A 27,995-nucleotide genomic window follows, 5' to 3' on the forward strand; every position below is an offset into this window, starting at 1 on the left:
ATATTAGAAAAGCACAGAAGTCCCTACTGGTCTTTTGTAAAGCTGAAATACTGGTTATTAACCATCCAAAAACCAAGATAATGCACTTTGCTGAAAAAAAGTTAACAGCTACACATCTGACATATTAATGGAAATAGTGTCTACATGTCTTTTGTATTTTTGTGGAGAGTGTAATTCAAATATTTTATTTTCTATGCCCAAAGGAAAAAACCCTTATTTTTTTCCAAACGAAGGGGAGGTGATCCTATATCAATAGGTAAAATGTTTGAAGGCAAAATCTTCCCTCAACTTCTTTATGGCATAGAACTCTATTCAGAAAATTACCTTTACTATAAACTATTACAATTTAAAATATTGCTTTAGAAAGTATTAAACAAACATTTATACTTATGCTACTTTAATTTATATAAATTACAAAACATATACAAAATTGATCCAACTATTTTCTCCAAATGTCAATTTAATCTATCCTGATATAGCAAAAGGTACAGAAAACATTATGAAACACATTTTGCAAGTGTTATTCATCTCCAGAAAGCTATTTTACATGTACACATTCTAGAGATAACATACTATTTTACAAACATTAACTACTTTAAAGACATAAATGTAATTAAAATTACATACTGATCTTAAAATGTTTTTTAATTTACCTGATTTGTACCGTGGCTCAGTACCCAACACTTCTGATAATACTTGTTCTATCTTCTGCACTAGTGAATCATTCTGAAGACTTTCTATAGATTGAATTGTATCATCTGAGGAGTTTACTTGTCCAGATGTGTTTATTTCACCATTGTGCTGATTTCCTAGCTTTCCACTAATCAGAAAAAAATTAAAAATATCAAGATCAGACATATTTCAAGTATACAGTCAAATACATGTACCCTATGTTTACTAGTTCAACAATTCACATAAACGTCTCTTAGACAAAAAATGAATAAATATTAAATTTATGTTCATATTGAAATTCACAATATAGGAAAAAGCTCTCAACGAGTAATAATCACATAAAATTTAGCACAATAAAATAATGAAGTCTTAAGTTATGACAGTCAAATATGTATAGAACATTACATGTCCGTTGAAGTATATGTTACATATAATAATGTGTAATATCCATTTTTTAACAGTTGAGACAAGAATGCCAAGCACTGTACCATACTTTTACTCAGAAGACTAGATTAAAAACAGTGGGAGGACATAAATTTCCTTGCAGAAAACTGTAGTATTTTACATCTGATATTTTTAAATGAACTTACAGTTAAGCATATACAATAAAGCCTGCATTATCATGAGCTGAATTCTTTTTTTTTAGTATTATCTCCTACTATAAGTTGTCAATCTTTAGTGCTATTTGTTCTTCTGATGTTACTGCTTGAAACAAAGGCAACGTATTTTTGATTAACTATATATGTTTTTCAGCTATGTGCACTGAGCTGATATAGGTAAATAAAAGCCTTTTACAAATCAACATTATAGAGCATAATAAAATTGAGTGATCCTTTCAAGTGATAATTTGTTGATAATTATACTCCTTTCCAGAATATAACATCCCTTTTTTATAGTTTTATGACACTGATACAATGATTTATTTTTACTCTAACTAAAGTAAACTTGAGCTACATTTATTGGTTTCATGAAAATGAAAGGAATATTTACAAGAATTATTCTGTATGCTGGTAAGCATCTCAATGCATATTTGGAATGGTTTTGAACACAGTTGGAATACTAATTCAAAGGCACGGATGCCCTTGAAATACTACTAGTATTAAATGAAAACAGGATCAGGCAGTGTTTCCAAGATAGTTAAGTGTTTTTAATGAAGGATACCTCATTTAAAAAGAAAAAAAGAAACAGACTACTATTAATTTATTTCCCCTGACATACGTTGATTATAACTTTTAATGGAATGCATACAAAGTTATATTTCACAGTTACATCGAGTGTAATTTAAAAAAAACATGAAGTTTTAGAGTTGGTATGTCATTCAGCCTATTTATTTTCACAAATATATGCTGAAGAAAGTACACTTGGACCTACAATGATTTCACTCTACAAGTTCATATTCTTTGAAAGTTTTTATTATTTTTAATGCAACCATTTAGGGCAGAAATCTCAATATTAGTTCTTCATTCACACATAGGATGTTGATTTAGGTAGTAAATATGACTCTAAAACCTAGAGCATATTTACATTTAAGCTACTGTCCTCCAAAGAACAAAATTTAAGATAGTAAACTATAGATACAACAGCTATTAAAATGTAAACATTTGTTAACTGCTATATATATATGCACATTTCCAATTTGCATCTTTTGTTGCAATTGCCAAAATTATAAAATCTAAAGAATATTTATAATCTTTATAATAGCTTGATATAACTTCTTGACAAAACCCTCTTGTATTCAAAATACTTTTTTCTGAAAGTATTTTATTTACTGCCTCCATAATCAGAATTTGGTGTTTTACACAATTAGCATTGCCAAAGAGATCCCTATTGTCCATCTTGTCCAATAGGTCTACATGAGTATCAGATATAATAATAAAAATAAATGATGAATATAAGTACAATAAAGTAAAAATAGAGGCAGTTTGAGCTAGTGGTTAAGGTACTAGGCTAGAAACCAAAAGAGTTGAATTCTGGTCCTGCCTTAGCTGTGAAAGACAGCTGAGTGATTTGGGATTGTCACTCCTAGGAAGGAAGCAATGATGAGCCACTTCTGAACTCTTGCCTCAAGGATTTGTCCAGTCAGTCACCAGGAGTCAACACTGATTCTATGATAACTAAGTAATATAATGATAGTTTAATCAATAAAGAAAATTATTATGAATTTTACAAGTAATCCAATATATAAAATTAGTTGGATAGAGATCCTTCATTGATGTTCTTAAGCACCGTATTAGTTTCACAACCATTATTAAAATGTTTAATTTTACTTTAAAATAATTACATTTAAAAAAAAAATTCGTATTTGCAATAACACTCTTGGCAAATTGATTTAAAGCTATGCTTTAAAAGAGTTAGATTCTACAATTTTCTACAAACAGTGAAGTGGATTTATCAGGGCATTTCCATGTAACTCTTCTCTCTTTCTCATTCCCGGGAAAGGATATCAAATAACGCCTTTCTTGAACACGTCAATTTTCTAAAACACTGACTAGATGATGTACAGTTAAAATTTTTGTTTTGCTGGATAAGTAATTATCTTCTCAAATAGTCCCAGGGCTTAAAATCCGCTTTCAAGCTCTAAAACCCATTGAATACGTCCAACGATCCGATTTCCGAAATTTCAAATAACGAAGTATTTATATTCTTTGCGACGCCAATCCAACTACCACCTACTTCTAGGCCGCATATGTCGGCTTTTCTTCTTCCAACCTTCTGACTCTTCCCCCCCCCCGCACCCTTTCGGTTTTTGGAGGCCCAATTTCTTTCCGTGACTAATATAAATCGATATCCCGACTAAATCTGCCCTCGGCCCCATTCTCGCACAGCTGTGTCCCCCTCAATGCCCCTTCCGGTCTCTTGGCTAACCCCTCCCCCACTCCATCCGCTTCATCCGTTACTCCGCGTACCCGCTGCCAGACGCTACCTGCTCCCAAGCAACATAAGCCCACTCCTCTCACGGTTTACCTGCCGAATTGCTGCTCCTGGATCTCCCGGAACTTGGTAACGACGAAAGACCGAAAAATTTGCTCGATGTTAGTCGCCATGACAGCCTTGCGCGGCACAAACCCCTTCTCTCCTCGAGACGCAGATCCGCCTGCGCTCTACAATGCAACGCCGGAAGAAGATGCAGCTCTTTCCCACCTCTTCCTTTTACGTTCTGCCTTCTCTGATTGCTTGCTTTGAGGCCGGAGGTGGGGACTGAAGTCGTCTGTGTGGACGCTCTACCCTCGATTTTGGTCATAGAGTCCCGGACGGCCGAGTTTCCCACAGACATTGCTGCCTTTTTTTCAATTTGCTGCAACCGCTAGTCATAGTTCCGTGTGAAGTATACGCGAGGAAGGAAGAACATAATAAAGAAGATTATAACGATTACTTCCTAGGTCAAAATTAATTTTCTGATCGTGGAAGTCACTTCGTGGGCGCTCCCTCCGCTTTAAACGTTGCTTGAACTAAACAGTCCCCCGTCTTGAAGGTTCATAATCACGCGGTTCTCGGGGGTGGAAGAGCCTAGTTTTACCGTTGGCTCGCTGTGCACGGCGGCCATGTTGCTGCGCTTCACGGCGAGGTGACTGCCTGTCGCTGGGAGTCGGGAGAGCGCGGCTTGCCGAAGAAGTGGGAGCTTGTATGGCTGGGAGGGACAAAAAGACTGGTTAATGTGGTACGGGAGGCGCATCGGAGCTCTCCTAAACATTGTTCGGAAAGGTTCAAGAGAGTAGCTTGCAACATAGCCCGACGTTTCACATATTCTGAAAAATATCTGCCTTGCATTTACATAATTGCATAGTTTCTCGGCTTAATCTCTAGTGTGAATATGTCTATCTAGCACAGAGGCTCAAAGCAAGTTGGTCAATCGGTAGCAATCTCTAAAGCGCCATTTTAAAGGTTCAGCAAAATTAATCAGCTCTGCTCGCACCACAAGATGGTTAGTTTTACTGAATAAGCCAGGGAGAGGGCAAATGAAGAATGTCATTGGTAATTGCGATATCGCGGAGTTCTACACATTTTGTTGTGAGGAACTAAGGAAGAAACTGACTTCACGTAACAAAATGAATCACAAAAACATTTTATTTTAGCCTATTGCCTCATACAATACTCAGTAACTATACAAAGGAAATGTCAGGAGCATTTTAATTGAATTAAATAATTACTTGAAGCTATAATTCAAGGGAGAGGGATAAGAAAGCCTTAATATCTGGTAAGAGAAAACAGGACACAACGTTGAGCATGCCAAAAATCCTTAATTCAAACCATTGTTTCCCTAGACACTTACGAAGAAGCTATAAAAACCACTGTACATAATATTTACACCATTCTGCAATGCTTCAGATTCATTTTGGAAAGTTGCTTTGGAATGTTAGCCCCAATGCAGTACCCTTGTATGACTCATCAAAACAACTATCCTCCAAGTGTGCTTGAAACTGCTTTAATATGTTGCATATAGGTGCGTTTTCACTTTTGCATGTTCCAAAGAGCTGTCTCAAATTGAATCCAAAACATCTGCATCCTGTTACTATAATGTAGTTAAACAGGAATTTGGCACCATTAATTATGGCTACCAGTTTCAATGATTTCAAAACGAGATTGGAAAACTTCATAGAGAAAAAGACTACCAATGATTTCTAGTCTGAAGCAGTGGAAATATATATTGAATAACACCTTCAGAAGAATAAAACTAGAAAGTATTAATTCCCTGTTCATGTTTAAGAACTTTCTTAATTCTTGATCACTGATAGAATGTTATATTAGGTAACCTGTCTTGCTTCAGCAAAGACATATTTTTGGCTGACAACCCATAATAAGCTTAGATTATTATATTCATAAATATGAAAACTGTAAGAAATAACTAAAATTTATCTTTAAAAATAATATATCCAAGGTAAAATTGTGGCTGTTCCAGCTATGGTGCAGCCTGAACAATCTGGAGCTGAACACACTTAAAACTGTAGAGAGTTTTAAGTATGTTTAAGTTTCAGGACTTAAAATGGACACCTAACATTAGAACCATCATTAAAAAGAACGTTCTTCTGCATCAACTCAGAAAGTTCAGACTATCCAGGAGCTGTTGATAAAGTTCTACAGAAGAATTATTGAGTCTGTCATTTGTACTTCTATAACTGTCTAGTGTGGGAACAATCCAGAGAAAGAAATATTTGATGTAATAATCCATTCTGGAAGGTTGGAGCCCTTCAGCTAGAAGCTGAAGAGATCAGGAAGACAAAGACCCTTAAAAACTGCATACCCCACCCAAACTCTAAGACATGACATAATAGGATTAACCCACCACCATAAGAATACCAGAAAGGCACACCCAGACTCAGGTCAAAGTTCATGCCACAGGAACAACTCCAAACAAAAGTCCAAGAAGGTATAAAACCCACTCCCTACTACATGTGCTCTCTCTTTTTTTCCAGAGCCATCTTTTTGTCTGGCTCTCTTCAATAAACTACAACCTTCTTTCTAAAGCAGTTGCCATGTTGTTTATTCTCGGCTTGGACTGGATCCTGATGAAGATTTTTCCTTCAACACTAGTTTGTTACAGCAACCAAAAAGGACAGGTACGGACTTCAACTGATAGTTAGGATTGCAGCAAAAAATTGCAACCAGCCCACCTTCCATTCAGGACCTGTATACTGCATAGGTCAGAAAGAAAGGTGAGAAAGCACCTACAGACCACTCATATCCTGGACATAAACTCTTTCCTCTCTCAGGATGCTGCTACAGAGCATTGCGTGGCAAAACAATTAGACACAAAGGCCTTTTTTTTTTCCTTATGCCATCACTCTGCTGAACACCTACTTGTCACAGTACTGTCTTATGCCTAAGGATATTTACCTATATAGTATGGCTATATTCTTCTCATCTTTTTTACTACCTTCTCCTATTGGTATTTTATATTACCTTGTTTGTTGTTTGTATATACATGTTATTTGTAGGTTTGTATGTACACTTATTATATAACTTTGTTGTTTATATATACACTGAGAACTTAGGCACCGGAAATAAATTCCTTGTTTGTCCAATCACACTTGGCCAATAAAGCCTTTTCTATTCTATTCCTATTCTATTCAGAAGGGTTTTAGAAAATTAGAAACCAAACACCAAATTGTGTTAAAAGCCAAAAAAGGTACCCCAAAAGATTACTTTGAAAAAATGCTGTTTTCTGCAGAATTATAGGAGGACAGCTGAACTGCCAAATTGGCATGGTCTATGTGAAAATCTTCTGGGTTACCTACTTTCCCAGAATGGTAGATTTTCCACATACAGTAGTAGAATGATCCTCAAATTATATGGCTACAGCTTTAAAATAATAATACGGATTATTATTAGCATATTAGGAGGAAAGCAGGTTTAAAATTTAAGATAAACAATTTCCATGTGCCTGATACAGGTACAATATATGTCACAAATACTAAACTAAAAAACAAGATATTGAAAGTTCTAGTCCTCCTTAGGCATGAAAGCTGGTAGGATGATTTTGAGGTAATTATGCTCTCTTGGTTCAAGCCAGCTCACAGGGTTGTAATTGTGGGGAGAATAAGATGTATTATATTTGCTGCCTTGAGTTGTTAAAATATAAAGATAAGATATTATGGATTAAAATCTAAAAATAGACATGTTCCAATAAAGCAATGGTTATTTTATCCTGCCTTTATGATTTTATAAGTAACAATAAAACTTTTTACTTCTCAAATTTTTGGTCAATACATTAATAATATTTTAACAATTTTATATAGCACTTGGTGAGCTCTTGGGTGTTTTTGTATGTGTATGTGCACGTGCACATGCATACATGTGCGCACAAGCTTTCTGCTATTGTACTATTCCCTCTTTTAAAGATTGAACTGAGCCTGGAAACAGACTGGAAACAACTGCAAATGGAGAAGCATTTATAAACTTGTTTATGGTTTAAGGCAACTTTCTGGGCTCTTTGCATTTATATAAATTATAATTATATAATTAAAAAAATACAAGAGAATTAATGTTCCAACCAAAGTTTAAGTGAAAAATACTGCATTAAATCATACAGACTAACTATGCAATGCAGTTTTGAAATATGATTTCTAATGATATAGCATGTTCCTTCCATCCTTCCGAGGTCGGTAAAATGAGCCAGATTATTGGGGACGATGTGCTGACTCTAAACCGCTTAGGGAGGGCTGCAAAACAATGTGAAGCCGAATATAAGTCTAAGTGCTATTGCTATTGCTACTTTTGCTACCTCAAAAGTTTTCTATACAGCAAGTATGCACCGATGCAAATACGCTTGTAAGCACTAGCTTGTTGTGTAATTAATGTTGTTTAATCTAAATGTTTATATTAGATTCAACTTCAGTTTTTTAGGCTATGACCATGAATAAATCCCTCTGCCATTATGAAATCAGTTCTATTTCTCCTTCCCTGAGAAGGGTTAAAGATCGCTGAAACAGCAGCATTCTGGGAGAAGTAGTTTTTAGCATACGCTGGTGGGAAAGTGTATGCTTGCTGTTTAAAAGTTGTCCGCCCAAAAGTAAGTTTTCAGTATATATTTCGGAGAAAGAAAAGAAAAAAGAAAACTAGCACATTATTATGGTGTGCTTTTTAAAAAATACGTAATAGTCTGTTTTGTCTGCTTAATGAGATAGTAGACTAATTTTTGACCTCGTGGTAAGCGTTTGCAAATTGCTTTCTTGCTGTTTTTTCTCCAGTTTCGAGTAGGCTTTTTTTTTCAATTTCTTCATATAAATGGTTGTGTTTTTCGTGTGTTCCTTGTGTATTTTTTTACGACAATGTTCGGCATATTCATTAACCTATTGAATTTTACAGGAATTTGAAATATTTGTATACAGTTTTGCAAAACTAAAATTATTCCATTAATGTTGTATACATGTCTGCTGCTCGTGAAGAGTCATGACTTTATATTTTTACAAAATATCGAGAAATTTAGGGTGGATATGCTGTATAAGTGTGACGTGATAATGCTCTGGGATCCTCTGAATAATAAGCAATGATATAAAATGGAAATAGCAAAAAAAAATTAACGAAATGCCATAACTACAGTTGTCTGGAAACTGTTGTCAGTTTCACATGAGACAACTGTTACAGTTGTCTCATGTGGAAACCTGTTTTCTTTTTCCATATAAATCAGACTTTCCTCCCTTACTATCCAGAGTACATTGGGTCTAATTCTTAGAATTCCCAATAAACATGAGTAGCTGAAAATCGTCGGAGCACATTCCTAATGTGTGTTAGAAAGATGTAAAATATCAGTACATATTTAATAATCATTCTATATAATGCTAGATTACTAAAATATAAATAGGTAAGCAGTAGGCAGGCAGGAACTCTGTGTGAATCAAGAGTGAATTCAGTAATGTCTTATTTTTCTGCATTCTGCTATGCAAAAACCATGTTAATTTTGAAACAGTTTTGTTTTAGGATTGTTTGCATTTATTGAAAATAAATTTGTCTAATTTTCATATTAGGCTGTTAATATATGTATTTTCTTAAAAAGTCATAATCATCCGGGGCTACTTCAGTTTGTTACAGCACAAATGGATACTATAGTTTTAGAAAACTTGTATGTTGGCCTTTCAGCATTGTATTCAAGGACGTGATATTAAAGTAAATACTACCAGATATTTTCAGAAAAATTCATAGAATGACTGTTAGATGTGCATATTACAGTACTGTTTTGTCATGTTATAAAGAATTTTTAAAAAATAGAAGATCAGTTAAATGAAAAAACAATTTCATAATTATAGAGATTTTTCTAGGTCATATTTGTGGTGAATGGCAGGCAAAATGTGATTTCAGTGTGCAATTACTGGGTGTTCTTTGTTTGTTTGCTTTTATTTTGCATCCCTGAAGTTATTTCAAACACCATGGATTGCATTGCTGGTTTTAGTATTTTTCAACCAAGCAATGTCTAATATTTCCAGTATCCCAAAGATTACTATTACTATTTGGAGTATAATTAAAGAAAGAATGACAAATTATTTGCATTATTTAAAAATGAAAACATTATTGCATCTTGGTGACAATTTATGTTGCTGCTATCAAAGAAAGTTTTGTCAATCTGAAAAGCTCTTTTTAGTATTAAGAAAGAATTGCAGATTCCTTTATATTCCTTTAGCTTGAGTTTCATTCTCTTATTGCACCTCAACTCCAATTGATTTGTCTTTTGTCAAGTTATTTTATTTATTTGCTTATACAATTTATATACCTGCTCATCTCACATGCTTAACCCTTGGCAGCATCAGAAACAACTAATTGCAAATAAACAAAACATAAAACTGTAACATATTCAACAGCCAAGTTACCAAAAGCATTCAAAACTTTCAGCAAAACCAATGAACAACTTCATATTGCTACTGGGTCCTCAGGCCTGATGACACCCTAATAAATGGGACAAGTAACATGCCTCTTCTGCCGGATTTGATGAGATTTCTAGATGTAACCAGGGAGAAGAGGTCCCTCAAGTAATCTGGTCCCATGTTATATGGAGGTTTATAGATCATTACCTACACCTTGGATTGAACCCAGAAGTATACTGACAACCAGTGTATCTCATGGGACAGAGTTGTCAAATGCCCTAATCAGGGAGGACCCATAAATCCCACATGGATGCATTTTGCATTAATTGCAGCTTCTAGATGCTCTTCATAAAGTGATGTCATGTGATTGCATTACTGATGGCAGTTCCTTTTTGACGCCATTAAGGGAGGACTGTGCAGGTCATTGTAAGGACCTTATGTGACACGGGGTGCTGAAGCTCAACCCAGGCAAGCAGGCCATCAAGTGAGAGCTACGGATGGTGGGTGCTACAGGTAAGCACTACAGAGTGCAGGCAGGTGCCATGGACAGGCACCATGGAGTACAAGATCCCCATGCCACTTGGATGCTCCTCTTGGGGGGAATAGAGCAGGAGCAATTTGCGACTTCTTGCTAGTGGGAACCCAGCAGGCAAGGTGGCAAATGGAAATCACATGTCTATAGTATACTGCAACCATCATAATTGCAAGCCAATTGCCAAGCATCTGAATTATGATCACAACACATAGCAGGGACCCTATGACACCTGCAACTTCAAGGACTGGCAATAAGTCGCCCTTGTCCATCACTGTCATACTTATGAGTGGTTGCTGAATAAATGATTGTTAACCGAGGACTACCTGTAGAGCCCCTTTTAAACATTGCTGAGGGTTTTTTTTCCCCAGAGCAATTGTTTAGAAGACATCTATAATGTAGGATTGCTGTTTAATATCACATTCCAATACATAGCATATAAAATAGTAGGCAGGGTTGAAAAGCTCATATATGTTTTATTATTTCTGGTAATATTGTTCAGGGCTGTTTGCAGTACTGCATTTGTAAGACAGTTGAAAGTCTTACTGCCATTGCTATTTCACTTGCTTTAATTCATATAGCTACATGTGGACAAACATGCTTACATTGCATTTTTATGCAGGTCACTTGTGTTGGCACTTCACCCTACAGCAGAATCTGGTGTGTTTAGTTTTTGTTGCTTCTTTTCAGTGGAGTCCAATGAGTTCCAACTTACAATGTAAAATGTTAGTTTACACTTTTGCTGGTTTTTTGAAAAGTCCAGTAAGAACACATAAGCATCTGTTGGTGCTGAAGAATATAGGTTTTAAAAATATATTGTATGATTATCACTGGTGTACAGTTGTTATGTATATAGTGAAAAATCATCAAAAACAAGAAAAAAACAGCTAAGCATCTCCAGTTTGCCAGTACTTTCTCACTAGTTTAAGGTCAAAGAAGTAATGGGAAAGGAGGAATATTCAAAGCAAATTCTAAATGTTAAAATAAGACCCATGAATTTAAATGTTGATGTATAACACAATTCAGTGTCGAGGGGAATTGTAATTGTCCTTGCCTCACAGATAGATAAATAACATTAGGAGAATAGGTGTTTGCATAAGTTATTTGCAACAAGGTCAAACAAGTAATATAGATAAATTCCAGGCATGGATTTTGCTGGTTTAAGAAATCTGGACAAAAATGTTTTGCCTTTTTCTAGGTTGTTTTTCAGCTTTCTAGTTTAGCCTACCACCTGGGATTCCCTGATAGTTTTCCATCCAACTTTTAACTAGTAACTACAGTACTTAGTATCTGGATGATCTAGTCTGGGCTCAAAAGCTATCAAATGCTAAACACAAATATTTAAATACGGCCAGAATCCAAAAAGTTCTTGCAAGAAAGACATTGAGCTATTGATTAATCCAGTCACCACGTTGCTTTTTAAATATTCAAAAGTAAAACTGGAAAATTAATAAAATATTATAAAAAAAACTGGCACATCTAGTGGGATTTTCTGCTTTTTCTTTGAACTGTAAATCTCCATTTTATCTTCCATACTGTGCTATATTTGAAAACTTTCTCAGTTTTCAGAATAGCATAGAATGTTGTTTAAAATACTGAGCATTTGGATATGGGGAACAATTGTCATGGCAGTTAACTGTATTTTTTTTCTCCTACTATAGATAAATTTATTTGGAAAATGCATATAAATTATCAGTTGTAACCGCCCTTTCTTTTGACGCTGAACTTAACTCTTCTTTTCATTGGTTACATGCCTAACATCGTCAGTATGGACCTGATTATCTTTTAGCTGAAGGCACCTCTCTATTTCTTTCCTTTTTTTCCTGCCTTTTTGGAATTTGATATCCCTCTTTGCAAATTGCTGCTATCACAGTAAGTACACTGTTTGTCATTGTTAGCTCTTAGCATCGGTTCCAAGGGAATGACTTCTTTGATCATTATAACTAGCACTATCTTTGAAGGGTTGGATATTGTATTATAACTGTAAATACCTTTACTTCTTTAACACCACAGATCTTTTCAAAAAAGATGTATTTGTTACTAAATACAAATTCTAAATGAGAAATTAGTACATGTAATTTCTCTAATCAAATTAAAGAATTTCTTTCCACATCAGTAATTTTTTGCTGCATTTTAATTATAGACAGTTCTCTCTCTGCCCTCCCATTTGAATCGCTCCAAATTAAAGTCTTCACAACAATTAAATAAGACAAACTTTCTTGACAGTGTGCAATTGCAAGTAATTTTAAGTTATCACAATGTGGCCACCAACTATTGTGGTTTAATCAGCAAACAACCACTAAAAAATCATACTTTATTATGATGTGTGAGCCCACTTCTTTGGTACAATCCAGAATGCTCAGTTGGGTTTCATGTACATCGAATGACAAGTCTGAAGCTGGATTACTTGAGAAATAAAATCAACAAAATTCTATAGGATTTAGTCTGAACTATGCATAGGATTTGTAAGCTCATAATATAATTCCATATATGTCAATTCAGCACTGTATTGTCTTAAATTGTGCAGCTAATTTCTAGGCAAATGTATATATTAGAATTTCATTTACTTTATTTTTCATCTTTGCAAAGCAGATTAGTTTTTATGAATTCTGTATCAAAAGTTTTTTTAATCTAAGCTTTAAAGGTGATCAAGTGGGTAGCAAAGGGCAGTTGTACAAATTAAGAATATCAAAAAGAAACGCATGCACCTAATATAAGCCGTACCCCCCCCAATAAGCTCTAATTAAGAGCCTGCGCAGCTGGCCGCCCGCCCATTCCATCTGGTTGTTTGCAGTGCCACTGCCACAAGGTGAAGCAAGGCAGATTAGGAAGGTGGTGGAATTTCCCCATACGTCCCGCATCCACTTACCTCAAGGCCCCCGCAGCCAGACCTCCCACACCCCAACATCTGTTTCACTTTGCGGCGGCAGCACCAACAGCCCCATCCAGCAGGAACCTGCGTGGCTGCCACCAGCCCATTTCTACGGCCGCTTGCTGCCACTCGTGCACATCAACCCAGGGCTTCGTTTTCAGCTTCAAAAGTCTTTCCTGAAGGCCTCTGCCGGCGAAACGGAGGCCAGGGGTGACACACGAGTGGCGGAAAGTAGCCACAGAATAAGTGGGCCACCGGTGGCCCCGCAGGTTCCTGCTGGATGGAACTGTTGGTGCCACCGCCACAAGGTGAGACAGTGTAAAAAATAAGACATTCCCTGAAAAATAAGACCTAATGCCTCTTTTGGAGGCAAAAAATATATAAAATCGGGTCTTATTTTCGGGGAAACACGGCTATGTAGCTCTACATATCATAATTTAGATTTTAAAAAAAAATATTTCTGGTAGTTATGCAGTCTAATCTTATTCATGCCTTCTTGAAAACAAATTCCTTTATTAAGTCAAATTTATTTTCAGATAGCTGCACACATGTACAGGTAGTCCTTGCCACAGAGGTATATAATGAAGCTTATAATTTCCACTGTAAATCATGACGTTAATAAAGTGAGGCACCCACATGACCGAACCCAGTTTTATGACAGTTGTGCTGCAGTCATTAATCAAATGCTGCAGTCATTAAGCGAATCAATGTACTCCTATGGTCAATTTTTGCTGGTAACCAGCCATAAAGGTGAGCTAGGTGCTAAGCACCCAAAATGGCATCATGCAGCTGCAGTGGTTTCTGCAGTCATTGGAACTCCAGAACCAGGTTGTAAGTAGCTTTGGGGGGGTTTGTCATAACTTTGAATAGTCACTAAACGACTGGTTGTAAGTTGAGAACTACCTGTATAGACTAAAATGTTTCATTGCTGTTTTCTGAGTTAATGAGCTTCGCCATTCTATAGAGTTTGTTTAAATTTCCTCTGGATAGAAGTAAAAACTGTTGCAGCAGAAGGGCTATGATTTTTTTTCCTTCTCTTCTTTCCACTCTTAGCCCCTGAGGAATAATATATATGTCTTAATGGGCAAAATTTAGGTGAACCAACAAAGTCTGCTTAATCCATGACAGCGCTCTGCCTCGGAATGGGAATGTATGCTTACTACCAAAGAAAGTTCTGCTTTAGAGAAGGCTCTTATTTAAGTGGGTATCTTCTTCGCCAGTCCCGTGGCCATTTGACATTACATTTTACATGGGCCTCTTTCTCTCCCCCCCCCCCAGGTTTTAAAAGCAAGATTTGCTTTTATCTATACTTTGCAATAGGAGGAATTGTTTACATTGACAAGGGAGAGGGAAATGACCTGAATAAGGATGACATCACAGGGGGAGGAGAAGGGCAAATGCATATTTGCAAAGATTGCAACAGAGGTTCAGCTTTGCTGAGTGCAATTTTTAACTAAATAGCAAGCTATTTTCCTGGCAGCATTCAGTATATAAAAGCTTCCATATCTGCAAAGGCACTTTATCAGTCTTGTCAGTCTTACGTTGTATATATTTTTTTAAATCATAACAAGTATTTCAACTGCATAAACAATTATATTGGTAATCATACATACTTAAAGTATTACAGGTATAAAATATTTCTCTATTACAAAATGTCTCTTCAAAATGCACAAGTGATGTTTGTTTGTTTGGGATTGGTTAATTCTAGGAGTGAATATTCTTTGATATATAAAGATTGGTCTTGAGCTAGAGAAAGTCAGATTTACATCCCCATTCATACATGGAACTCCCGGGGGAACTTTGAGCCAGGCAATCATTGTCTTAGTCCAAATTGTTTCATAATGTTGTTACAGGAATATAATTGGGGAAATCCAGGGCAAGCTGTCTTTTGCTATTATTGTTAGTTGTGATCAGTGTTCAGTAATTGCCAATATAGCAGCTGGAAGCATTTGGTTCTACCTTCCATTTAACTGAAAAAGAAAGTTATATTACACAGAAGAGGAAATTTCCTTTGCCTAGCCCAGTGATGGCGAACCTTTTAGAGACCAAGTGCCCAAACTGCAACCCAAAACCCACATATTTATTGCAAAGTGCCAGGACCGCATCAGTATTGTGGTGCCCTTGGGGGGGCATGGCCCACTGAGTGGGCATGGCCCACTGGGTGGACAGGGCTGCGGTTGTCATGGCAGACTGGGTGGGAGTGGCTGGGGTGGGCATGACCACCTTGATGTTGCTCATGGGGTGAAGGCCTGTGGGGGCCGGGCAGGGTTGAGGGAGATCCAGGGGGTCTCTGGTGGGTAGGGCGGTGGGCAGGAGGCCCAGCATAGATGGGGGGGAGGCATGCAATCATAGCTGGGACTGGAGGGCCATGGTGCCGATGGGGATCCAGCTTTCCCTGCTCGGGGTGGCCTGCTGGGTGTGGGCATGCTCTACGACCTCTATTCGAGCTTGCTAGCTGTCCACTTCGCCCCCTTTATGCCTGGTGGGACTGCCGTTCTGGGCAGTGGCGGCGGCCTAATGGACCTGCGCAAACTGCTGGCAATGGTGGCGTGCGTGCCCACAGAGAGGGCTCTGAGTGCCGCCTCTGGCATGCGTGCCATAGGTTCGCCACCACTGGCCTAGCCGTTATGTTCATGAAGAAACCTATGCCTCTGACATCACGTGCAGCCAAAACTGAGTAACTGAGTTACTCTAAATTTGGGTTTTTCAAACTTGACAACTTTAAGATGGACTTCAACAGTCAAAAACCCTACTCTAAATAGAGACCCCACAAATAAGATGATCCACCAGTTTTAATTCTTTGTAGTTTTGCTAAGGAAAAAGAGACAAAATATACCTGAAATAAGTGGGTGGCTGTGCAGTTTGGCTGATTAGAAGTAAATGGGATGAAACTAACTCCATGTCCTATCCAGGAAAGATTGGGGTTCCTATTTTTCCTGTGCATGGCTCAGGCTGAAATCCAAAATATGTTTCCTGAGGTTTAGCCCCAATTAACTCTATGGATTTTTTTTAAGTTGGAATGTATGCACATTAAATACTGCACTAAAATAGAATAAGAAGATGCACTGCTTATAGCATTCCCCTTACACAATAAAGTTTTTAACAGTGTTGTTGTAATTTGCTATATGAATGGATAGATTGGAAATTCAGATGTTTTGGATTGTTTTATACAAACATGGCTTCTCTTTTAACGGAAGAAAGAAATTTTACAGTATTGTGATAAAGGTACAAACCACGTTTTTGAAGCAGTAACTCAATGCAACATTTAATGTTTGTATGATTTCCTTCTCCACAGACTGATGGCTGAACAAGTGCTTGTAATTGGCAGTGGAGGCAGAGAACATGCACTGGCTTGGAAACTAGCACAATCTCCACACCTGAAACGAGTACTGGTTGCTCCAGGAAATGCTGGAACAGCCAACGATGGGAAAATTTCTAATTCAGGTAACTATAGAAAAGTGAAATTAGATATACAGCATTTAGGAATTTCCCTTTCAATCTTTTGTGTTGATAAATTTTTGGCTTTCCTGCATTCATTGTTCTTTTGTAAATTTGCTGGAAGAATAAAAAAATAAAATAAAACTAGGCTAGCACAGGTTTTTCTTATCCAGAAACCTGAATTCCTTTTTCCACCAGTCTTCCCATATCCCCACTATGTATTATTTGTTTCTGTGTATTCATTAGCATTAATAATAACATTAAGACTTGGATTCAAAGTTCCTCTTTGACTCTGTATCTTGTGGACAATTGCAAAAGACGTGTGGAAAATTCAGAAATTGTTAAAAAGGGAAATAATTATATGTGTTTCTATTTTCCAAAGGTACACTTGTATATCTAATGAAAGAAATATCCAGTAGGCTACCTCAGGGTTCTCTCCTGGTGGCTAGTACTTTCCACCATTTTTATAAATAATTGGGATACAGAGATAGAGAATTGAGAAGATAAGTTTACCATTCAAAAGGATTTTGACAGACATGAGCCTTTCCCAACAAACTGCAATTTAGTGGCATGAAATGTAGGGTTTACATTTAGGAAAGAAAAAACAGATGGACAGTTTTGGTCACCGCGATATAAAAAAGATGTTGAGACTCTAGAAAATGTACAGAGAAGAGCAACAAAGATGATTAGGGGACTGGAAGCTAAAGCATATAAGGAACGGCTGCTGGAATTGGGTATGTCTAGTTTAATGAAGAGAAGGATGAGGGGGGACATGATAGCAGTGTTCCAATATCTCGGGCTGCCGCCAAGAAGAGGGAGTCAAGCTATTCTCCAAAGCGCCTGAAGGCAGAACAAGAAGCAACAGATGGAAACTAATCAAGGAGAGAAGCAACCTGGAACTAAGGAGAAACTTCCTGACAGTTAGACCAATTAAACAGTGGAACAACCTGCCTCCAGAAGTGGTGAATGCTCCAACACTGGAAGTTTTTAAGAAGAGACTGGACAGCCATTTGTCCGAAATGGTATAGGGTTTCCTGCCTGAGCAGGGGGTTGGACTAGATGACCTCCAAGGTCCCTTCTAACTTTACTATTATTGTTGTTATTGTTATGTGTAAAAGCAAAAATATAGATTTCATTAAGAATAAAATGACTAATATATGTCATAAAATATGGAGTACCATCATTTAGATTGGAGGTCTCAAACTTGCAGCTTGTGAGCCTTATGCATCTCTCCACTTCATCTTCTGTAGTCTGCAACAATTAAAATAGCTTCCCAATAAAGCCAGTGTTCTTAGATGCTCAGGATGAACATGGGCCGTGCTTTAGGAAAAAGAGCAACCTTGTGGTAGTGACTTAGCAACTTGCCTCAGTCTGATCCAGAGAGACTTACAGCAACAGCAAGACCTTGTTATTGGGCTGCATGAGTGATGCACCTGAGGATACAGTCCTTTTGTACTCCATGGTAGGTAACCTCTGAGTTACACTGAGCTTGGCCACAGAAGGTGATCCAGGAGGGAGTTGCCTGAAGGAGTGAAGAGGAGAGGAGAGGGAAAGTGAATGAGAAAAAGACTGAAGAGAGAAAGACAGTTTGGGACAATTTCCATCTAATAACCATCTTTCCATGTTTAGATAATGATATTGAAAAGATGATTGGACTTCAACTCCAGAGAATTCTGGAGGAAATAGATTATCAGGTGGGTCAAAGTATGGGGCAGCACTGGTTGCTCTTGTTGATGGCCTGCTGCAAATGATCTTTCTTAAAGATAAGGGTTGGAGTGTGCAGATCTTGGGAGGGGAGGGAATATTGTTACAGATTTCTAAACAAAAACGTATTCACATATACATATGACAAAGTATGAATCAAAATAAATGATTAGGGATATATAGTTATTTGGATCTACGGTTCTTAAAGCCAAATAGTTAAACGTTCCTATGCATGATTGATTGATTGATTGATTGGATGGTTTTTGATGAAAGAGATTGTGAAGGAGACAATGATGAAACATTGAATAGGGAACAGACTATGGTTTGGTAATCAGGAATGGATTTTGGGGGGAAATGGACTTGGAAATAATTAGAAGGGTTTTTTAAAGCATGTTTAAAAAGTATAGTCTGTTAATTCTTCTATATGTGTATACTGAGCCTTTCTCCTATCTTGAAATTAGAGAAAGATACCAATTTTCTTTGAACCTTCCTTTGAAATGAAGAAATAATTTTGGTATTTTTGCTTCATACTGAATTACAAGAACTGCAGTTGGGTTAATCAGTGTTTTGACCTTTCTGGACTTAGAATCTACGCAGATTGTCAGATTACAATGAACAATTTGAAATTTGCTTCCCAGGGCATGCTGTGTGTCTCTGACCGAGCTTTTGTTTTTCTGTGTTTAAAACATTGACTTTCATAAATGTGTTAATATAGATGGATGAAAAATTATTGATGTTGCACATTTAGCTCCAATCTATTACATTATTGTACACAGTACATTTGTATCTGGATCTGCATTCCAAAACTTTGGTTGCTAGGAGCCAATTCTTGAAATATATGAAATAGAAAAGAAAGATGACAAAAGTTTTCTTTTTTCTCTTAAAATATTAGATTCAGAAACAATGAGATGCAAAATATTCTAAAAGAGTAATAAGGAGCTTGACTCCTTATCGAATGCAACAGTCATTTGGTTGGCCACTGTGAGAAATAAAATGCTAATCTAGAAGTGAGCTTTCCTGTTGTATGTGTTTTAAATAAATTTTACTAATACTTCAAATATAGTGAATGATTCTTAACATTCATTAGCAGCTGGGCTAAGCCCATATTCTGTATCCACAACATGTGACATTATGAGTATTTACCTATTTTTAATGGGATACTCTATGACAGTGTTTCCCAAACTTGACAATTTTAAGGCATGTGGACTTCAATTCCCAGAATTCCACAGCCAGCATTGCTGGTTGTGGAATTCTGGGAGTTGAAGTCCTCATGCCTTAAAATTGTCAAGTTTGGGAAACACTGCTCTATGATTTAATTACTCAGTGTTCTTTCAGCATGCTTATCCAGGAGCTCTTCCTCTAACAAGCGTTCCAGCTAAATTTAAACCTTCAGCAGTGGCACTGCACTTTAGAGGGTTTGGCAAACCAAGACAATTATTAGTTAGTTCCTTGTCCTCTTATGTCTATTGCCAAGGTTGGGAAGAATTTTGGGGTTCATTACACTTGCTGGTATGCACCAAAGCGTTCATCCTAACAAGTCAGCAAATGGAATTTCTGCTTGTTGTTTCTATGCATGAAAAATCCAGGCATGGAATCCCTTTTGCCCATTGTTTTATCTGCAATTCAGTATATATAAAATAAAGCAGTCCTGTTTCTTTTCAGACTACTGTCAGATTTGTAAAAATATATTTGCTTCATTTAGTTATCCGTTTCATGAGGAGAATGGGATGTCCCATGGCATTCTTGTGATGGTCATATGATAAGTTAAATGTACAGTTTTGAACAACAATCTTTTTTCTTTATGTTCACTGAATTAAATTTGATTCATTTTCAATAATTTTGCTTTCATGATAAGAACAAAATTAAAGTCCTAACTACATATTCATTTTTTTGAGACATCATTATTGGGACACTCAATGAAGAAAGGAGAAGCACAAATGGCATCTGTAGCTGCTTAAAATAATAGGAATGAAGAAGGAAAATTCAGCTTAGCTTTCAATCACATGTTCTGTCTATATACCGTGTTTCCTCGAAAATAAGACCCGGTCTTATATAATTTTTGCCTCCAAAAGAGGCACTAGGTCTTATTTTGGGGGGATATCTTATATTTTTCATGACACCTGCCTCGACTCGTGGCGGCGGCACCAACAGCTCATCCAGCAGCAGCCTGCGTGGCTGCCGGCCCATTTCTGCGGTTGCTCACGGCAGAAGGCCGTGTGGCACATCGCGCCACTGCCGCCATAAGGTGAGGCAGGTGGGGGAGGGGTGGAGCTGTCCCACGGGCCCCGCACCCGCTTACTTCAGCCCCTCCCCCAGCCAGGCCATTCCTTGCTCGGCGACCTTTCCTTTCACTCCCCTCCCAAGCCAGACTGTTTCAGAGCCAGGGGGGAGTGACAGTGAAAGGCTCCGCTGCCTCTGTGCGCCACTAGAGGGGCTTCGCGCTTCACCCTACAGATCACCTGCCCAGCAGTAGCCTCCTCCTCCTCTGCCAACAGCACAAGGCTCTCCTGCCGCCTCCCGAGCAAGGAATGGCCTGGCGGGGGGGGGGGGGCTGAAGTAAGCAGGTGTGGGACCTGTGAGGCAGCTCCACCCCCTCCCTCAACTGCCTCGCCTTGTGGCGGAAGCGAGGTGGGACAGAGTGGGCGGGGTCCTACTAGGGCTTATTTTGAAGGTAGGGCTTATATTAGGCCCACCCCCCAAAAATCAGGGTAGGTCTTCTTTTTGGGATAGGTCTTATTTTCGAGGAAATACAGTATCACCCTGATTTGAATAAGGGACTTGGAAGAATTTTAGTCAGACTTTTCCTTGTGTCCTGTAGAAACACCAGAGAGCAATTTCCTAATTGTTAAGCCAGACTTTTTTTTTTTTTTTAGTGTAAGTTTAGTGTAATTCATTTCAAGAAAAACTCTAGCTGTTTTGGGGTATTTACTATATAATAGTGTTCTTTAACATGGGTTTGAAGAGAAGGGGAAGAGCAATCCATAAGCCACATGACTCTCAGAGCTATTTCCATCTATGTTCTATTGAAAGGATCCTAGAAATTAGGTTTCTTTTTTTAAAATAAAAACTATTTTCTTGTGTAGTAGAATTTTTGTTCTGAAAGGTGGAATAGGAGCAGAAGCAAAGAAAAACAGATTCACCCGATAAATTACATATTAAAAACCATAGTTTAAATATCTGCAGTTGAAGTTTAAAAGGGCATTGTGGCAATCTGGGAGTATTCAAGTTCAACATCAAACCTAGTAAACCTTGGGCTGAGTTCTGGTGATGAGTAACCTTTAATCTTGGTTTATGATAAAATATATTTGAAACTGGAGGCTTGGTGTTGAAATACCAAACTGCTATTTATGTTACAGTTGAACAATCTTATTGCATAAGCAGTTTATATGTTTTTGTTTTTGCTTTTATAAAGGTTGAGCACCTTAGAGGAGGTGGTCTTGATATTCTTTGTGAATACATGTTTATGTTTTATGCATTTCATGTAATATTCAAACAAGAATAGAAATTGTTTCTGCTCCAGTTTCCAATGCCATTGTCAAAATATATACAACAGTTCTTTTCAAATGTTATTTCACAAGTTTGGAAGGTAAGAGCCATACATCAGTCATACATTCAGTCACTGGAATGTATCATTTAACAAGGTTTCCAGAGATACAGGTACTTTTCAGTTTCAAGATCTCTGGTGAATGTAATCAATAGTACAAGGATTTTTTCCACACATAACACAAATGTGACAATATCTTTCCTAATGTATCTTTAAAGAAGATCCATATTGCATCCACAAATAATGGTTTATTAATATGCCATTTTCAAGGTGGGTATTTTTGCTATTGCCAATTCTTTTATTCTGAAGCAGGCGAGATAGAAAATTAGCTAAGATGAAAGAATGAAACAAACTAGGACTGTATTTTTCTATAAACCCATTAAAAAGGCTAAACACCATGTTTCCAAAAATGATGAATTTTGATCTGTCAGTTTGATTATTTAAAATAGAATGCAATTTTATTACAGATGTTTGGTCAGCAGTACTAAAGTGAACCAAAAAATTTGTCACAGTGTAAATCCTAAAGTTGCCCTAAAAATGGCAGTGTGAATTCAAGGCTTTGCTGATGTGAGAATGAAATGAAACTCTTTCAAGAGTAACATCCCAGCGTGATGTTAAATGTGCCAGTTTAATGAAACAGTTTTGCATATGTTTGCCAAAATTCTTGCCACAGTAATACAGTACATCTCACAGCTCTCCAGAAATAAAGGAGGAGAGAGGTAAGAGATGGTCTTGCCTAATATGCTCATCTTTGCCAGATCACTTTAGACTTTGGAGTTATTTATTTTTGATAAAAGTGTAGGAGTAATGATGTCTTTTATCTCATGGTTGTCTTTTCTTTCCAAGCAAACATTACATGTAGAATGAACTTTTCTGCACGAGAGTTTTGCTGCAACATTAGACTTCTAGATCAGGTCCTAGAATCATTTGGTTTGAAGTACAATATGTGGCATAACTTCAAAAATTCTCCTTTACAAACTGAACATCATTCCCTGAATTAGTCAAGGATCTGAAGCAAGATCTTAATTCCATTATTGTAGAATTCCTTTTTCTTGGGATATGGCATAGTAAAAATACTCTGCAATTTACCAGAAAGGGAGAGACTAATTTGTATCGGTTCTTAAACTATTTGTACATCTTTGGATTATACTGCAAACTGAACAATTAGCACACAACAATTACTAAAATGTATATAATTTCAAATGCAGCTTGGTCCAGTGGTTAAGGCACAAAGCTGTAAACCAGGAGACTGTGAATTTTAGTCCTGCTTTACCACGAAAGCCAGATGGGTAACTTTAAACCAGTCAGTCTCTCTCAGCCCAGCTTGCCTCACAAGCATAATGTTGTGGAGAAAATAGGAAGAGAAAGGTATATTAAATATGTTTATCATCCGGAGTAAATTCAGAATCTTGGATATTTCAGTAAAAATTCTTCAGTCTCATGTATACTGAGTAAAATTAAAATGGTGTCTCTTTGCATGCTTTTAGATGTTTCTTCCCAGATTTCTTCCCATCTGGGCTGTTCATAAAAATAAGCTGTGAACTAATTCGACTGCTATCTTTCCCTTCCTTCCACAGTGTCCTGATAGTCTCTCATATCATGCCTGTAATTATTCTTAAGAAACAATTGTTTCTAAATTCCTTGGTTTTCTCACAAAAAATTAAAGGGGGGGTAGAACCATACTATAAATAATAAATAATCGCAAGTTTTTCTTTATCTCCTGATAGTAATCTCAATCAGTGATCATGCAGCCCTTTCCATATACTGCAAAAACCAGAAGATTGACCTTGTGGTGGTTGGTCCAGAAGTCCCTCTTGCTGCTGGTATGTCCAAATGAAATTATTTTGTTTTGCAATTCCAGTCTCCTGTCTAACATATTAACTGATTGATGTTATACAATTGCACAAAATATTCTGATCAATATCCAGTATCTAATTATTATATAATTATATGCTAATAATTGGATCTAAACATGCATAGGTGTGCAGACACTACAGAATTCTTTTCAATCATAATATAATAACATGTAACAGAATATTGTTATTTATTAGTTAATGGGGTATCTTAGCCTGCTGCCATGATTGAATCACAATTCAGAAATATTTGGTGGGTCAGTCCTGTTTAAGATGTAGCATTTTCTTTTGAGCAACTCATAATTCCCCCATGATGCTACAAAGAGATTGATAAAGCAATGGCTGTCCATCATATCGATAAATCTCATCCCAGTTTGTAGGGTAGACTTTAGCCATAAAAGATATAAATAGTAGAATTTACAAAGAGTTGCAATGCCCATTTTGAAATGGTCAAAATGGTCATCCATCTATATATTTTAAATATATAATCCATTCCATTCTTCCTCTTTTCTGGTTTTCTGATCTCCCATTCCAGCAGCTACTGGCATTCTATGACTGATGAGCATGCTTAGCTTTTCATTTTGCAATATGTTGAGGTCCCCCTACTTTGCTGACATGTCTATTTTGAGTGTGGATAGTGCCATTTGGGCTACATAAAAATATGCATTTGGAGTGCATGTAAGCAATTGTGTTTCCGTGTGCTCATATGAAAGTCCATCTGACTTTGAGGCATGTGTTTTTGTTAGGAATTGTTGATGACTTGGAAGCTGCTGGTGTGAGATGCTTTGGTCCTACAGCAAAGGCAGCTCAGCTAGAGTCAAGCAAGAATTTTTCGAAAGCCTTCTTAGATCGTCATGGCATCCCTACTGCAAGATGGAAAGCTTTCACTAATGAAGAAGAAGCTTGCACTTTTATTACTAGGTATAGTAGAACATCTTTTATTCCATTGTCCCAGCATTTGATAAAGTGTTAGAGCTTGCCATTTATAATATATCTTCCCTGCTTACTTAATTTTTTTTTCATCTCCCCACCCCCAACCCAAGTGCATCTTTCCCTGCTCTAGTTGTAAAAGCAAGTGGTCTGGCTGCTGGAAAAGGTGTGATAGTAGCTGCTAACAAAGAAGAGGCCTGTCAAGCTGTGCATGAAATAATGCAAGTGAGTAACAAACAGCCAAGCTTAAACAATGTGCAAATAAGTTGTTTCATTGTCCTACATTTAGAATAATTGTTACCAGAAATATTTTACTATAATTAAAAGAAATTGGCTTCTGATTGATTTGGAATATTTTGTTCTTCAAATTACCCAGGAATTGTGGGCAGGATTTTTAGTCTGAGAAACAGATCAAATGGTTTACATTTTACTATGTTTGGATGTTGCTAATTTGCTGAAAATGCACCATTCAGTTTGTGTCAAATAACTTATGTCTAACAATAACAACACTATAATTGTTTGATGCTAAATATTTATACAATATTTTAAGATCTTTGGTAGTGATAATAAAGAAATTATTTGTAAGATGAAAGCATACGTTTTTTAAAATAGCTTGGATCTGCAGATCTTGGCATTAATTTAATTTAATGCCAAGAACATATAACATCTATCCTAAAAAGAAAAGGAAGAAATGCTTTAGATTGGAAAAAAAAAGTTATAATGTGTCATTGCTACTCTGTCAAAATATAGCATCTGAGTGTTTACTATGTGTCTTCTATAACTTTACAGGACTTCATTTTAAGGACCACTAACTAGTTTATTTTTTCATTGATATACATAATTTTTCATCTAAAGTGTTTTCAGGAAAGCCTGATATTGCAATCAAATCAGTGTAAAGGCAACAGTCATATGCTTTTTAGATACTAAAGTCTACTGAATACACTGTGCCATTCCTCTGAGTAAATACGGATAGAATAACCTTTTAATAGCCTTTTCCAGTTTGGTCCCCCTTTAGATATACAGACTGCAAATTCCAGAATTCTCCAGCCAACCTAGCCATTGCTAAGAGTTCTAGGAATTGGTTCTTCTATCTTCTAACACTATTTTTGAAGAACACTCCCTTACAATTAAGTTGCTATATGTTACTTGAGATTAAGCCCTCAATGAAAACGTTGAGTATTTTTTCCAATATGCATGCTGAAAATGAGCAATAGAGATGTGATTTAAGACAGCTTTCCTGGCCCACTGTCTCCAAATGAGTTGATTACAACATCCATCAGCCCAGATAGCACAGCCCAATGACCCCCAACCTTTTTGATACCAGGAACCAGTTCTATGGAGAGAGGTTTTTCTGTGGACTGAAGGGGGCGTGGTTTCATGTGTTGCCTGCATCCCGTGGCTTTGCTTGTTTGTGCTGCCCAGTTTCTGGCAGGCCGTGGATTGCTGCCGGTCTATAGATCGGACCCCTGGCATAGGCAACAAAAAAGCTAGGTGGAGATCATGAAAATTGTAATAATAACAAATCTGGAGAGAGAAAGAGAAAAAAAGAGAGGGAGGGAGGGAGGGATCTTTCACATTTGAAGAAGATATGCTGTTGTGTAATTCATATGGGGACACCGAGGTCTCACAAATTGGGAAAGCTACTTAAAAGAATGTCTGTAGTTTGTTTCTGAAAACAGTTGTTTTCAGCTGAGGGAGTTATAATTTGGAATTTGAAATGAATGGAAAATTATGGTATTTTGCAGATGGCTAAACTAAAGCTAGTGTTTTTTAAAAAGAAAAATGCAAAAAATTAAAGGAAAAAAAACTCTTATCACTGCTTGGAATTCCAAAAAGAATACTTGATTTTCTATATAACATATTTACAGATTCCATAAAATATGCATGTATCTTTAATGCAGGATAAAACCTTTGGAGCAGCTGGAGATACTATTGTGGTTGAGGAACTTCTTGAAGGAGAAGAAGTTTCTGTAAGTAAATAACATAATACAGGAGTCTATTGAAGTCCATCCTATAATTCTTTCATCATTCATGCACAGCACCACTATCCCCTCTAAAATTTGTAATGTAAAAGTTTTCAGAAATCCAGTCAAGGTAACTATTTTTATGCTTCTTCCATTTCAGTGGAAGAGTTCATCCAAAATCACCGCTTAACTCTTCCTTACTGAAAACAATAGAAATTAAATGTATTTAACTTTGGCTATATTATTCCCATTTTGAACATTCTACAAAAGTTTTAATTAAAAGTTTAGAAAACCAAGCTCTTCCTGTATGAATCACTGAAACAAAACAGATGATTAAATATTGTGTTGTTTTTATCAATTAATCTTTACATTGGCTTTCTCTTGAATATTTCCCATACTGCTGGTGAAGAGTTACCTTGTGATAAGATGGACAGCCAAGAAATTAAATAAATAAATAAAACTCCTAAATGAATTTTCAGGAAATCCAGTCCAGCCTTTATTTTGGTCATTCACAAGCATAGCACAGTTGAACACTTTGATAAGACCAAACAGTCAAAACCAGAATATTGGGCTTGATTAAGAGTTCATACAATATCAAAATGAATATAAAATAAATTAATACAATTTAGATATTTTATCAAATGAATGAAAATAAAATGGACTAAGTTTTTCAGGATTTATGCACTATTAGTGCTTTAGTGCCTAAAGCACTAATCTGTTTTAGACAAACTATTTAAATTTTGTTAAAGTATGTGGGTATTGAAATTACTTGTCAATAATAATTCCTTAGACAAAGTATTTGAAATGATCTCAGTCTGATTTTTTAATAAAATGTGTTTGTTTTAACAATAAACAATAATATTTTAATTTAACTTTTATTCAGAAATGCCAGTGGAAATAAATTAGAGTATATAAGTATACTTTATACAACCTATCTCTTGTTATAAGCAGGATGTTACTTATCATTAAGAGCTGAATAATACTGAGCTGTATAAGTTTAATATCACGGTTATTCCCATTGCATTGTTCTTATGTGCTAGCTATTATTTGTTTTTGTTTTTTTACAGTGCTTGTGCTTCACAGATGGTATCACTGTGGCTCCCATGCCTCCTGCCCAGGATCACAAACGGTTAATGGATGGTGATCAAGGACCAAACACTGGTGGAATGGGTGCATATTGCCCAGCACCTCAG

The 27,995-nt window shown here is 36.7% G+C and overlaps 2 protein-coding genes across 14 annotated transcripts in view; one reads left to right on the top strand and one right to left on the bottom strand.

Moving 5' to 3' along the window:
- SON (SON DNA and RNA binding protein) overlaps positions 1-4,127 on the bottom strand; it is a 31,509-nt gene extending 27,382 nt beyond the window's left edge. For 3 of the 8 annotated variants that reach the window (XR_005553600.1, XR_005553599.1, XM_039318873.1), the window contains exons 1-2: positions 3,637-4,127; positions 654-820 (exon numbers count right to left, since the gene is read on the bottom strand). Coding sequence is in view for 4 of the 8 variants with exons in the window: in XM_039318873.1 (XP_039174807.1) it covers positions 654-820; positions 3,637-3,716 (247 nt within the window). In the remaining 4 variants the exon portion in view is untranslated. The remainder of the gene's footprint in view (positions 1-653; positions 821-3,636) is intronic. The other 5 variants (XR_005553596.1, XM_039318884.1, XR_005553604.1 and 2 more) reach the window with 3 other exon arrangements.
- A 3,964-nt stretch (positions 4,128-8,091) lies between these two features.
- The window catches only part of GART (phosphoribosylglycinamide formyltransferase, phosphoribosylglycinamide synthetase, phosphoribosylaminoimidazole synthetase), a 44,246-nt gene continuing 24,342 nt past the window's right edge, over positions 8,092-27,995 (top strand). Inside the window, exons 1-9 of one of the 6 annotated variants that reach the window (XM_039318957.1) lie at positions 8,123-8,179; positions 10,372-10,478; positions 12,265-12,369; positions 16,665-16,813; positions 23,783-23,878; positions 24,655-24,829; positions 24,952-25,063; positions 26,740-26,808; positions 27,870-27,995. In XM_039318957.1, coding sequence (XP_039174891.1) covers positions 16,669-16,813; positions 23,783-23,878; positions 24,655-24,829; positions 24,952-25,063; positions 26,740-26,808; positions 27,870-27,995 — 723 coding nt within the window. In that variant the 5' untranslated portion in view covers positions 8,123-8,179; positions 10,372-10,478; positions 12,265-12,369; positions 16,665-16,668. Of the gene's footprint in view, positions 8,180-10,371; positions 10,479-12,246; positions 12,370-14,439; positions 14,570-16,664; positions 16,814-23,782; positions 23,879-24,654; positions 24,830-24,951; positions 25,064-26,739; positions 26,809-27,869 lie in introns of those variants that run through there. The other 5 variants (XM_039318920.1, XM_039318951.1, XM_039318936.1 and 2 more) reach the window with 5 other exon arrangements.

This window comes from Crotalus tigris, unplaced genomic scaffold, assembly GCF_016545835.1.
Source record: "Crotalus tigris isolate CLP2741 ecotype Arizona unplaced genomic scaffold, ASM1654583v1 scf7180000017601.7605149639:7615979, whole genome shotgun sequence".
NCBI classification, from domain to species: domain Eukaryota; kingdom Metazoa; phylum Chordata; class Lepidosauria; order Squamata; family Viperidae; genus Crotalus; species Crotalus tigris.